Source organism: Canis lupus, chromosome 6 (genome assembly GCF_003254725.2).
Source record: "Canis lupus dingo isolate Sandy chromosome 6, ASM325472v2, whole genome shotgun sequence".
NCBI lineage: Eukaryota > Metazoa > Chordata > Mammalia > Carnivora > Canidae > Canis > Canis lupus.
In genome coordinates, this window is record NC_064248.1 from 58,415,230 (window position 1) to 58,430,350 (window position 15,121).

Here is a 15,121-nt window from a genome sequence, read left to right on the forward strand (position 1 = left end):
CTGGGTAGGAACTATCAAATAAAGTCACACTGTTAATCTAAAATATAAACTGTAAAATAAATTAATTAATTAATTAAATAAAATATAAACTGTAACTATCACAAGGACTAAAACACTTCTGCCTGCATGACTACTCCATTTTCTGTCCATCAGAACTACCGTGGATTCCAAATTGTAATCAAGTTTGTCATTAATGCCTCTGAAATGTATGCTCAAAAATGGTGAAAGTGATAAATCTTATGCTTAGGTGTATTTTACACATACATAAAGTTTGTATTTACAGCAAGGACAATTTGGTAGGCAAAGTAAACGTCAAATAATGTAAGTCTGATAATAAGATAATCTGATACTATCTATGTCTAGTTAAAAACAACCTTACCAATAAAAACAGAATTATCAAATACATTTTGCCGTGCATTATCAATATTTGCCCTTGTAGTTCTTTTTTCTATATGTCCATGACTTTTGGTATACAAATTGCTGCATATATTTTATTTTCACCTCATTCTTAGAAAGCGTTAATGGCTTTTTAGTTATGCTACATAATACTGTACTATTCTAAAATATAATAGTATATTATAAAATATTAAGATTTTAAAATGCAATTAAAATTAAATAATTATAAATACAAAATAAGTATATTTTATAATATGCTATAGCATAGTCATATAAAATATAAGAAATTTGTAACACAGATAGTTAAATCTTGGCAACTCTAAGGAACCATTCTGCCTCCTGAACCAGGGTCATAAATTCAAATGTTTACAGGCACAGGCAGTTAATATAAATATGTTAAGTCTGAGACACAAGGTTGGAGAAGCAGGAAAGGAACAAAACATACAGAACTACAGATGCCATACTAAAAGAATTTGGATGTTCACTGACATGTACAAAAAGCCAGTGAAGAATTTCAAGTAGAGAATGATACAACAGAGAGCTTGTTGTATGGGAAAACAGTTCTATTACTAGAACTTCAACTTGTAAGAATTACATAATCTAATGGGAGAAAAAGAACAAGAACAAAGTCCAATTTCCTGACTCCTCTAAAAATTTGCAACAGATCATTCCAGTGCTTTTGTAAGATATTATGAGAATTCCCGAAACCTGTGCCTGTTGACTAAAGGGCAGAAACTCCTGTTTTGATAGAGGAGTTACAGGCACTAGAAATCTGAGGACACTAGAAATGTTCTTGAAATGCAATCACTGAACACTACCATCAGAATGACTTGGGTATCTATTAAAATACATCACCCCCCAATCAATTAATCAATCAATATAGTAAGAAAATAAAATAAAATAAAGTAAAATAAAATAAAAATAAATCATCCCCCCAAAATATGGTCTAGTAAATCTGGGATACAGGTGGTCCCAAATCCTTACTTTTACAAAAATTTAAGAGCTACTGCCCTTTGTTTCCTTAGAAAAACCTCTTCTGAAGAGTGAATAAAGGGAACAAAACCCATTCTCCTCTTAAAACTGATCTTGCGGGAGGCCTGGGTGGCTCAGTCGTTGAAGAGTCTGCCTTCGGCTCAGGGAATGATCCTGGAGTCCCAGGATTATGTCCCACATTGGACTCCCACAGGAAGCCTACTTCTCCCCTCTGCCTATGTCGCTGCCTCTCTCTCGGTCTCTCATGAAAAAATAAATAAAATCCTAAAAAAAAAAAAAACCCATAAAACAAAAAAGAGCTTCATTTAAAAACAGAAGGCCGCCATGGCTGGTGAGAAGAATAGGATATAAAGCAGGAACACTAAGCCAGTCCTGATTACCATGATAAGGAGTTTGGATTGTACAGATACAAAAAGCAGGAGATTAGTATTATCCAAATTATATTTTTAGAAGATTATACTTCTGTGTGGAAAACTGAATCTAACAGGGCAATACTAGAAACAAGATTAGTTAATGAACTATTTGGATAGTCCAGGAAAGAGATGATGGGGACTTGAAGTGGGATTGGTAGCAGCAGATGTGGAAGAGTGGGCAGATACATTTTAGAAATAGAAAACACAGGCTTTCCAATAGACTGGAGGTGGGACATAATAAAAAGGGAAGACCATATAGGTCAGATGCTGCTAGGCATCCAGGTTAAACAACTGTATGAGTTGTAAATAAATTTCTTTGATTATTATAACTACATGTTTAGCTCTTTAATAAACAAGTAATATTTGGATAACAGAAATTGAAAGATTATTAAAGATATCATAAACTCTTATCACAATAGTACTGAAAATATAAACTCTAAGGGTCACAAAAATTAATCTGTCTGCAAATTAAACTATAAATTATCTAATAGGATACATATAAATCTGAATTTCTGAAGTAAGTACAACAAAATATACTTTATTAATAATAATACCTCACAAGTAAGATAGTCTGAACAAAGGTTTTTACATGTTTCCCACAAAACCTACTACTTAGATGTTATTTATCTTTTATTCTAAAACATTTACAGGGCACCTGGCTGGCTCATTCAGTGAAGCATGTGACTTGATCTCGAGGTTTCGGAATTTGAGCCCCATGCTGGGTATAGATTACTTAAAATCTTTTAAAAATCAAATAAATAAATAAATAAATAAATAAATAAATAAATAAATAAATAAATCATTTTCTTAGAAGTTGTTACACACATTCTTCTTATACAGGATTCTTTCTGAAAATTTTAAATCTTAAGTTACTAGGGCCACCCTTTTTTTTTTTTTTTTAAAAAGACACCCTCCCTACTACAAAAAGAACCCACTAATTATAATCCAAATGGATCTGTTCTCCTTTTATCTTACCCTTACACAAATATTTTTAAGTAAAGGAGAAATTAAATAAAAAGTAAATAAATGAGAAGACCACTGATCAAGTCCTACTATCCTTAAAATTTTAACTCCTGAGCACAAAGGCTTTCTGAAGCCTATTTAAATATCAGACTCTTAGCTGGGATCCAAATTTCTCCAGTCTTCAACTAACCTTCTCTTACTTGGCTATAAATCCCTATAAGTGGATACAAAGGATTTATTTATTTATTTTTTTTTTTTAAAGATTTTATTTATTTATTCATGATAGTCACAGAGAGAGAGAGAGGCAGAGACACAGGCAGAGGGAGAAGCAGGCTCCATGCACTGGGAGCCCGACGTGGGATTCGATCCCGGGTCTCCAGGATCGCGCCCTGGGCCAAAGGCAGGCGCCAAACCGCTGCGCCACCCAGGGATCCCGATACAAAGGATTTAAAGCGTAAAGATAAACAAATCCAGCTCCCAACAATGAACCCATATTAGCCCCCCAAAATGCAGTTTTAAATGCTTTGTATGCAAAAAGAGAAATTACCTGTGAAATTCTACAAATGCCTATATGTTCATGCACTTAATGCTTTAAAATTACATAATATTCCCATATATTCATCCACTCAATACCTCAAAATTTTGAGAAGCTAACTTATTTCACTGCAAGTCCCCCTCTCAAAAGAAGCCAGAATAAAGATTCAAAGAAACAAGAGCACTACTTTTCAGTGACAGAGATGGTCATGTGAAAATAGACCATCTATCAATCTCATCTTCTTTTGCAGTGTAAGCCTACAAACTACAAAAAGTTTAAAAAAAAAAAAAAATATTCGAGAGAGAAATATTTCTTTTTTAGAAAAGAGATCGTTTGCTTCTTGGTTCTTCAGCTAAAAACAGACACGACAAAAGAACTAACACAACTATAAAAATCATTTGTATCCAAATGTATTTTCAAGAAGATTTCAAGATCTGACACAGGCACAAAGAAAAGGAATTAAAACAAGTATAAACAAGTCAGTTGTAGACTGACCTCAACTTGAAATATGCTAAAAAATATTTTAGTAGTACTTTAAAAAAATGATTGAAGTAATTTTTTTTAATTCAACTCTTCTCATTTATGTGAGCTAAATTCCTACATTAAGGCAAAACCTCATTTTACTCATTTAATTGATTAATGGTTTCATTTAAAATTGCTAATCCAGGGAAGGTTTTTGTAAAAATCGTTTTATTGCTACAAAGGGAAACATGGTCACAAAAAGCCTTTAAGCGTATCTTAACGCAAATTACTATTCAATGTCCAATGCCATAAAAAAATACACAGTCAGAGCACAAAATACTTGCCCAATTTATCTCTTCTAGGGTAAGTATTCAAAACATTAATGCACACTTGAATATATACTCCCAACAGCAGCATTTAAGTTCAAATGATTAAGTAGATATACTAACAATACACATCTGTTATCCTTAACACCAATAAAGTAATAAAAATTAAGCTTAAAAATTATACAAACAATTTATCTAATCTAAGTTTGGTAGCTATAAAAACTAAACTAAAATAGTCTTACCTTCATTTTATTAAACAAAATGGCAAACATTTAGAAATTATATAAAACAAATTTGAATGTGTGGAATGCATGCAACATGGGTGTTAATTCTCATATTTTAAACTATTAAAATTCTTACCCTTTTCCATATTAGGAGAGAAATTTAAAGCTTCTTTTAAATCTAACACCGTATATTTAATTTTCTTCAGGTTGGTCAACAGGGAAGTTAACAGGCTCTTCCTTTGCTTCTCCTTCCCCCACTGCCTCTCCTTCCCCCACTGCCTCTCCTTCCCCCACCGCCTCACCTTCCCCCACTGCCTCTCCTTCCCCCACTCCCTCTATGTCCCCTGCTTCCTCTGTGTCTCCCACTCCTTCTTCTCCTCCTCCTTCTCCCACTTCCTCTGCTTCCTCCACTTCTTCTGCTTCCTCTACTTCCCCCACTTCCTCCTCTTCTTCCTCCTCCTCCTCCTCTTCTTCAATAGGTTCATCAATTTTTTCTTCCTCTTCCTCATCTCCTTCTATTTGTTGATCTTGAGAATGATCTTGAATTTCAAAAGGATTCTCACCCTAAAAAGCATAAGGAAAAACAGCTTTTAAAATCAGGACATTAAAAAATAATAATAATAAATAAATAAATAAATAAAAGCAGGACATTCATCTTTGTTATCAGTGAACTTATTTGCTATGACATTAAAAATAAATACAGTTTGAAACTTTTTATTTTAACTTATGACAAATCCACTAAATATCTATTCAGTACTTATTTTCATATCACTATGGGTATATAAATTACTAAAAGCATTACTATACATTCCATAAACTGGAACAGTCAAAGGCCACATTTTCCTAACTGAATTTCTAAAATCATATGACAAAAGTAAATTTGTGAGTTTTAGTAGGAACAAAGTAAATAAAGCAAAGATTTATGTTCTACTAAATTATGCCACGATTCAATCTACTACCTACTGTGGCAGGATCTCTATAAAACACTCAAATGAAAATCAGGTCTTTTTAAAAATTCAAATGAATGAAAATCAGGTACCTATTGGATACACCTTACTTTTTCTTTATGGAAAGTAGATAAATATTTAATTCACTATGGGCACCTGAGTGGCTCAGTCGGTTAAGCATCTGGCTTCAGTTCAGGTCATGATCTCAGGGTCCTGGGATCGAGCCCTGCACTGGGCTCCCTGCTCAGCAGGGAGTCTGCCTATCCCTCTCCAGCTCTGCCCCTACTCCTGTGGTCTCTCTCTCAAATAAATAAATAAAATCTTTTTTAAAAATCTGTAATTTACTAACATTCACAGATACAACTTTATTAATTTTTATAAATACTTGAATTATGTGTCTGGATTGTCTCATAGGCCATATCAGAAGGCTATATTAATACAGTAAGAAATGAAGAGGCGATGAAGTTTATTAAACAGTAAAGTATAAGACTGGTATTCTAGGGCAGCCTGGTGGCTCAGCAGTTTAGCACTCCCTTCAGCCCAGGGCGGGATCCTGGAGACCCGGGATCCAGTCCTACATCAGGCTCCCTGCGTGGAGCCTGCCTCTCCCTCTACCTGTCTCTCTAATAAATAAATAAAATGTTTTTAAAAATAATTAAAAAAAAAAAAAGACTGGTACTCTACTTCAAGATCCATCAGGTAGGAAGCATAGGATGAACTGAAGTTGCAAGAGAAGAAATATTAGTGAGGGAGTTACTCTAATAATTCAGGAAAGTGTAAAAGATGTAGCAGCATATTAACAGAATATGTAAATTAAGATGGGGAAAGTGGAAGAAGCAAATATATGCTTTATATAATTAGAATTTAAGATGTCTAAATGTCTAAGAGGCAGCTGTAAATTCACAATTCAAGAGAGTTCAAAGTAAGACATTTAAATTTGTGAATTGTTTGCACAGAGTGAATACTGAAGCCAGGGAAATAAGCAGAATAAAAGGGCCAAGGAAGTAAGAATAAAAGCGCTGATGAGAAAACCCACTGAAAATTCAATGCCTATACACAGGGACAAAAGTTAGAGAGAAAAAAAAAGTGCAGGAGGAAATTCAGGATAGTAAAATATTATCCAGCAAAACAAAGTTACAAGAATAAGTGACAGATTAACAGTGTCAAATAAAACAGGTAATACTAGAAAAGAACTGAAAAAGGTCACTAGAGTTGATAATTATTAAGGTTGAATGAGGGTACTTGAGGGATTTATTACACTATCCCTTTTATTTTTGTATGTTTAAAATAGTAAATAACAAAATGTTAAAAAAACGTATTTGAAAATTAAGTCACCAGTTATCTTAGAGCAGATCCAAAAGTAGATGTACATGAAATCGGACAGCAATGACTGCCCAAGAGTAAATCTTCATTATTGTTCTAAGCTCCCCAAAACCACAAGTCCACGTTCCACACTCTGAGACTCTAATTCAGTCAAGAATTAAGAGTTCTCGCTAAAAACCCAAGTTCCTGAATCAATTTCAGACTTTCTGAATGAAAATTTCCAGGAGAGAGATCTGCTGAACTGCATACTTAGGAAGCACTTCACGAGATATTAATCAGAAGTTTGGGAAACTCTTAATTCAGAAGGTCTTAAAGGGGGCCTAGGCAGCTTTTTGTTTGATTTCAGCTTCACAAGGAATTCTAATTACCCATCTCCAACTGACAACTACCAGGTTAAAGAATGGATAATATAGAGAAATTAGAGAGCGCAATGCAAGATAAACTACCTTTTAAAGTACAGTGATAAGAGAAAGGTAAGATGGGAAGGGGCAGAGTATGAAAGGTTAAGTCGTTTTTAGTTTAGGGACCTTATGATTATAAGCATGCCTGTTGCAGACGAATAAAATAAACAGGGAACAAGTAAGATGCCAGTAAGGAGAAAGAAAATTGATAAAACAAGAACATAGGGGAAGGGCAAAAAGGGGGTTATCTTTCTTCACAGATAACAATAAAGGTGAGACTAAGGTACATAAATCTAACGCAAAAAGGAGAAAACTTACAGTTCACATCTAATGGTCTCAATCTCCCTAAAGCAAAAGAAGTGGTAAGATCATGGGAAGTAAAGGGATAAGGATGAAATCTAGAGTGGAAAAGCTTTGAAACAATCACTGAAGGAAGCCCATTACATTGACTGGTAAGAAGCAAAATTACTGGGATCCCTGGGTGGCGCAGCGGTTTGGCGCCTGCCTTTGGCCCAGGGCGTGATCCTGGAGACCCGGGATCGAATCCCACATCGGGCTCCCGGTGCATGGAGCCTGCTTCTCCCTCTGCCTGTGTCTCTGCCTCTCTCTCTCTCTCTCCTGTGTGTGTGTGTGACTATCATGAATAAATAAATAAAATCTTTAAAAAAAAAAAAAAAAAAAGAAGCAAAATTACTGTGAACTGCAATGACCATCTAGAAAACACAGTACAGGCCCAATTCCATGACATTTGTAGCGAGACCGTTAATAAAGGCAACCATAGACACAGGCATAGTGCTGGGAACTGCTAAGTGGTAGAACAAGTACGTGAGGAATTTTAGAACAGCAGCACTGCTTTGTTATAAGGTCTGACCATGAATATCCAGGCAAGGGTGTGAAGGTAGAACAGGTGATACGATTGGAGAAATGGGAGAAAGTGACAAACTGGTTATTTTCATAGGACAAAGATTAAAAAGATATTTTGTCAGAGAACTTAATGGTGAAAGAGTTTTAAATGAGGACCAGAGCTAACCATGGGCAGAGGATGTTCTGTGGAATAACAGGGAAGACAGCAGAGAGGAAAGGTGAACAAAGGGATACCAGTGAGTAATGGGACACCAGTGCTTCTTGAATTTTAACATTTAACATGTTTATGATTCAATTAGGATCTTGTTCAAATGAAACTGCATTTCTAATGAACCCCCAGGAGATGGCCAATATTGCTGGTCCGTGGATCACATTCATAGGGAAAAATTCTAGAAGAGTTCTCAGTTCAGGTACTTTCTCAACAATATTCCCATAAGCAGGACACTCTATGAAATGACTCAAGTGTAGCTTGAGAAGTCCCATTTGTATTCTTATCTCATTAAATATTACTTTCATACATCAAAAGAAACCATCATTAACTTCTCAAAAGTTTGTGATATATAGCAAGGATAAAAATTAAATTTTTTTCTAATTTAACAATGACGCTCTTACCTTTTTGATGCCATATCTCCCAAAAAACTGAATTTCAGTTAGGTCTGTAGTCACTATTTTTTTTTTTATTGCATTACTCTGTTATAATTTTTGCATTCACCTTTTAAAAACGGTATCAATAATGTAGTTAAAATGACAAATATGACATATTAGAAAATAGGACCCCTCAGGAATAAGCTGAAAGAACTGAGATTTATTTTAGCTTCTAAGTCACTTGGTTGACGTGTATGTTAATGGTCATTAAATATATATATCAGGCTTTTTCACTGAGCACCTGTTAATCACTACAATAGTCAAAATGAACAAAACTTCGCTAATCCATAAAATCAAGATTTAGTTACAAATATAAATATCACATTTACAAATTTTCAACATAATGGCTGTCTTCACTGTAGGATGATTTTAAATGAGGTATTATCTTACAAAGACTCAAAAGCTAACCTCTAAAATAGTATTATTCAGGAACTTGACATATAAGTTCTTATTTGTAAAGTATATATAATATGTAAAGAATTTTATGTGAAGAAGGAATACCACAATAACATATAGTTAAAAATTCTAACAAGCAGTGTACCAGGTGTACCCAATTGTTCACATCTGCATTAACTAACATTTGGGGCAAACCTGCTGGCCTCCTGATTCTATGAGGGAGCTTTTTCTGAAGCAGCATATCTGACCTCCTGCTTCCCCTCCAACTTTTATCCAAGGAAGAAGAATAACTTATCCAATTAGTAACGCTTAGAAGAAGAAACTGGGCATGTACAACTTAGCCTTTCTGGGTCCCCTCTTTTGGGTCTTCCTAGCAACAGAAAAGGTACATTCTAGTCTACTGTAGGCCATGTGGTAAAGTAGAGGAAGCCTATTGCTGTCTACCTGAACCAGTAATAGAGGCTGGGGAGAGGTTAAGTTTATCTAACTTAGAAGTTTAATACAGAAGGTCCACAGTAAGTAACTACACACATAAGACATATCCCCTAAGTCGCCCTTTATTTAAAAATGAAGAATAAAGGTGACATTTTGAACTTCTATCAGACTCCTGCATATCTCTCAAATGATCCACAGTTGAGAGAGAGATAAGGGAGGAATGGCTTATTGTTTCCTCACCCAACAATTAGGAAAAAAGATATTTTATCTACATGCAAGATATTAAGTAAAATTCTTCTTAATATTGCACTATATCTACATATCATAGTTACTATGTCACCATTTAATTATAAAGATACAAGGATATAACCTAAAAAGGTTTGCCCTAATATCTTACCTTAACAAAACGTTCATATCGCGCCTTCACTATTGGATTATTTAAAATGCTTGTAGCAGTCAAGACACTCTCTCTTTTTATTTGCTCCTTATAAGCCTATGAAAAATAGAATACACTGAGGTACATGAAAACTATTCCATGAAAACATTTCTATAATTAATATTGTATGTTCAAATTATTAGATTTAAATGATTTACTTTCTGGCAAATTAAGCTATAAAGCAACAATGGCTACTGTGACCACAATCTAAATCATCCATGGATTCAAAGAATAAAGATTCAATAAGCCAATCAGACTCATTAAAAAACAGTCACCAAATAAATGTCTAGACCTACTAGACAGTTGCTTTCTCTCTTTCCTACTCTACATGCACATCCCCCTGCCCTAACTATTCCAATTACTAATTTTCATGTTATCAAAAAAGAAAGAATAGGGGTATCTGGGTGGCTTAGTCAGTTAAGTGTCTGCCTTTGGCTCAGGTCCTGGTTTCAGGAGCCCCAGGATCAAGCCTCGCATCAGGCTCTCTGTTTGGTGAGGAGTCTGCTTCTCCCTCTGCCCCTCGTGTCACTTGTGCTCTCTTGCTCTATCAAATAAGTAAATATTTTTTAAAAAGAAAGAAAGAATAATTTTTCATGTTACTAGAGTAATTAGTCCTCCTTTGGACTGTATTTAGCACAAGACTATATTATACAAAGGAGGAATGGTAATAATATGGAATGTCTAGTTACCAAAAAGGTGTCAAGAGAATATCAAAAGAGAAAGGACAAACATTTATTTTATTTTTTTTAAGTTTTTACTTAAATTTTTTTTAAAGATTTTATTTATTTATTCAAGAGAGACACACAGCGAGAGGCAGAGACACAGGCAGAGGGAAAAGCAGGCTCCATGCAGGGAGCCCAATGTGGGACTTGATCCTGGAACTCTGGGATCACCCACAGAGCCAAAGGCAGATGCTCGACCGCTGAGCCACCCAGGGGTCCCAGGACAAACATTTTCTAAAGGAGATATGTGCTTAAAGTGGCTAACAATGTCTGAGTTAAATGAGGACCACATTCATACAAAACATAAATTTAAGACTCAGGTATGCTCTATTTAAAACTTAAGTCTTTAGAGGAGCCTGAGTGGCTCAGTCAGTTAGGTGGCTGACTCTTGATTTCGGCTCACGTTATGTTTTCAGGGTCCTGGGACTGAGCCCCAAGTGGGGCTCCACACTCAACTGAGAGTCTGCTTCAGGATTTTTTCGCTCCCTCAGCCCCTCCCCCTGCTCACTCACACATCCTCTCTCTAAAATAAATGAATAAATAAGTAAATCTTAAACATAAAACTTAAGTCTTTGATAATTGAATTTTTAAATTTGCTTCTCAAACAAGCTAGTTTCCAACAATATAAACTAGCTTGTTTGAAATTGGACTTTATAAAATCAACCAACATAAAAGCAGAAATACACCAATCAAAAGAAAACAATACATTTTTCCAAGAATTTTTGAGTAAATTCTAATCAGAAACATAATGATTGATAGTAACTGATAATACTAGTTTATTTTTCCCAGCCATCAGGGGGATGGAGGCCACACATTTTTTTTTTAGATCTATAATACACACAGTCTCCCTCTCTCTCTCCTTCCCTCCCTAGAGGCCTCCCTCTTCTCATTTAAAACTGTTTTGTATCAACTTAAAAAAGAGGGTCAGTTCAAGGAGTATGATTTCCTGAAGCCTTACATTATATAAGCTTACACTAGTCAGGAACCACTTTAAGTGTTTTTCATACTTTAACTTAATCTTTAAACAGTCACGTAAGAGTAAAATGATTATCCACCCCGATTTTACAGATAACGAAACTTAGACAAAGAAAGGTTAATTCATTTGCTTACCACATGTTAAATAGTGAACCAGAATTCAAACCCACAAATTCTTGCTTCAGAGCCCAATCTTAACCACCATGCTTAACTACTATGCTATACTGCCTCTCTAGGTATCTTTACAGTTTTTTACACATGAGATTAAGAAAGCTGTATGCAAGCAAGTAACTATGAAACAATGGCCTTTAAAAGACAATAAAAGATTGATGAATAATTCAATGACTTCATTAAAATAGATCAAAACTTACCTGCTTTCCTTTGATATGATCAGGAGATTTTAAGTGCTGCTGCACTGAACCATGTAAAGCAGGGATATACACACTGCATGCACTGCAGTGAACAGTCTCTACTTTCATCATGTGATCATCTGCAGTAACACCTAACCAAAAAAGCCAGTTATTAATAAGAAAAGTAATGATTTACATATATTCTTATTTCTGACAAAACAAGTTGTTATTATTTTGTTTCCATGGTTATTTATAACCCCCTTCATCTAAAAAAAGGATCAAAGTATGTAGGTTATGTTGAGTTTTTCTACCACATCTCATAAATCGGCATATAAATATAGATTAAAAATATGGATAAGAAATAAAATTAAAAAGTATAATTATATTTTCTAATCATATTATCCAATCATGTTTTGAGGCCTAGAAGTCCATCTCCCAAATACATAATATAAAAGAAGATAAATGATGATTTTGTAGTAAAAAAGAGAATTTCCATGATAATAAATGTGGGTGGACAGGGATAGGGAAAAAGATGTCGAAATTGGATTCACAAGAAACAAAATATCACTGGTGATCAATATTTATTACTGGTGAAGGTATAAATATATGCAAGGGAAAGGTGAGAGAGAAAATGGCATTTTATGGGCATTTAATTCAGTATGGCTGGGGCACTGAGAATAAAGAAGAGACAAAAGAGAAAAAGAGCAGGGCCTACACCATGGAGATCTTTGCATACCAAACATAGGAATTTGAAATTTATCCTATAGAGGATGGGGAACCAGCTAAAATTCCTTTTTTTTCCCTTGAAGTAATATAATCATGCAGTAGAATTAGAGGTAAGAAAGACTGGGAGTGAGGAAACTAGTTAAGAAAATAATATAATTGCCAAGAGAACAGATAGAGATTTGAACGAATGCAATATTTAAAGAAGTAAAGAACAGACTTAAATGATATTTAAAGGACGCAACTGGGGATCCCTGGGTGGCTCAGTGGTTTAGCACCTGCCTTTGGCCCAGGGTGTGATCCTGGAGTCCCGGGATCGAGTCCCATATCGGGCTCCCGGCATGGAGCCTGCTTCTCCCTCCTCCTATGTCTCTGCCTCTCTCTTTCTCTCTCTCTCTCTATGTCTATCATAAATAAATAAATAAATCTTTAAAAAAAAATAAAGGACGCAACTGATAAGATACAATACTATAGATGTAGTAAAGTAAAATTACTTAGGACTAACTTTATACTTCTGGCTTTGATCTTGGGGGCCATCCTCCAAGGTTACTAAAAGATAGGTCTGTTGAGTTTTTGTTTTGTTTGCTTTATGGGATGGAGGATGTTCAAAGAGTCTTCAAATTTTTTTGATACACTGTTTCTGTAAGACTGTTAAAGAGAGAAGTCAATAGGCAGTTGGATGTTTGAGACTAGGGTTCAGAGGAGAGACCTGTGCTAAGGATATAAATGTATAGGTAATCAACATAGAGGTGTTAATTTAAGCTCTGCACATGAATCATGATGAATCATGAGGAAAGAATATAAAAGAGAAGATAATGGAAATAAGGACAGAATAGTCCTTAGTTCCAATACCAACTTCTGAAAGCCTTGTAGAGAAAGAGAAGCACAAATAAAACGTCAGAGAAATAAGGAACATTAGGACAGTGAGATACCATGGAACCTGGGGGAGAAAGCAGATTCACAAAGAATAGTGAAAAATGTTGCAGAAGATAATGATTCAGAAGAACCTACAGAAGCTGGTGTTGGGAATCTGATAGATCAGAGCAGTTTTAGTAGACCACTGGTAGCAGAAAGTGGTCTACTGTGGAGAAATAGTAATGGGTAGTAAATAAACAGATTGATGTGGACTATGCTTAAAGCAGCATGGTTGTTCAAGGAGAAAAGCAGGTTTTAGGGGAACTATTGTCTATTTTTCTTTTCTTTTCCTTTGTTCCTTTGGAGATTTTTTTTTAAGATGAAAGCATAGGCTTCAAAGACAAACTAAAAAAAAGGAGAGTTCACTATTAGAGCAAAAGTCCTTAGAGAGATGAAAAGGAATAAAACAGAGGACAGATGGAAGAATTCACTTCCATATAAAGGAAAAGCGGATTTTCCTTGCAAAACTGAAGTGAGAGACGTAACAGTAGACAGTGATAAACCTGCAAACATGGGAAAAGAAAGTCAAAGGAGTTCATCTCTAATAAGCAACTCACAGCTACCACATATGATTATGAACCTGATCACTCTAATGGGCATCATTTACACTGAAATAGGGTATAGTATGTAAAATATACATGTAAAATTCTAAAATAATTTGTTTAAATACTTACCTTCCATAACATCTTTTTCAATTAGTTTAACTACTTCTGTTTGATTATTTGTCTGTTGCTTACGAATAGATGTTTTCTTGAATTTATTCACCATACATTCCTATAAAACAAAATAGGGGGAAAACAGTTTTCAGTGAGCTCTCAGAATATGCTTAGCACCAAAGTCAGCCTATCGAAGATAACATCTGTTACATAAGAACTAATGTCTGTTCTGAAGGAGTGTACAATTCAGTTGAAACAGACTATCATGAAATATAAAGAAATTACTCAGACACTTATAAAAAGTATTTACTTTCAAAATGTATTTTATATCAACAATAGCCAAAGTATGGAAAGAGCCCAAATGTCCACTAACTGATACAATGGATAAAGATGTGTTGTATATGTGCAGTGGAATATTACTCAGCCATCAAAAAGAATGAAACTGTGCCATTTGCCATGATGTGGATGAAGCTAGAATGTATTATGGTAAGTGAAAAAAGCCAGAGAAAGACAAATACCATGGGATTCCTTTCACTCATATGACAAATTTAACTTGGAAACAAAACAGATGAACACAGAAAAAGGGTGAAAAAAGGAGCAAGGGAAACAAACCAAAGGAGACTCAACAACAGAGAACTAAGAATTGAAGGAGGTGGGTGGGGGAAGGGCTAGATGACTGATGGGTATTAAGGAGGGCACTTGTTATGACTGGGTGTTGTATATAAGCGATGAGTCACTGAATTCTACTCCCGAAACCAATACTGTACTGTATGTCAACTAACTAGAATTTAAATAAAAACCTTAAAAGAAAAAAAATGTATTTTAGGCATAAATAACAAGAGAAATCAAAGAGAGCTGGAATAGTTAAGAGGTCTTCTCAGGGCATTTGAGTACTTAAGTCCTAAATGACAAGTAGGAACCAGTTAAGGAATGAAATCACAGAAGAAAATATTCTGAGAGGCACACAATTCTGCAAGGATATGGAGGAATGAATGATCACTCTATTTCTAACCTTGTAACA

At 34.9% G+C, this 15,121-nt stretch overlaps 1 protein-coding gene across 3 annotated transcripts in view; it reads right to left on the reverse strand.

Moving 5' to 3' along the window:
- Positions 1-3,973: 3,973 nt before the first annotated feature.
- The window catches only part of ZNF326 (zinc finger protein 326), a 37,627-nt gene continuing 26,479 nt past the window's right edge, over positions 3,974-15,121 (reverse strand). For all 3 annotated transcript variants that reach the window (XM_025417712.3, XM_025417713.3, XM_025417715.2), the window contains 4 exons: positions 14,119-14,218; positions 11,828-11,958; positions 9,721-9,816; positions 3,974-4,876 (listed from right to left, as the gene is read on the reverse strand). In XM_025417712.3, the coding sequence (XP_025273497.1) occupies positions 4,505-4,876; positions 9,721-9,816; positions 11,828-11,958; positions 14,119-14,218 (699 nt within the window). In that variant the 3' untranslated portion in view covers positions 3,974-4,504. The remainder of the gene's footprint in view (positions 4,877-9,720; positions 9,817-11,827; positions 11,959-14,118; positions 14,219-15,121) is intronic.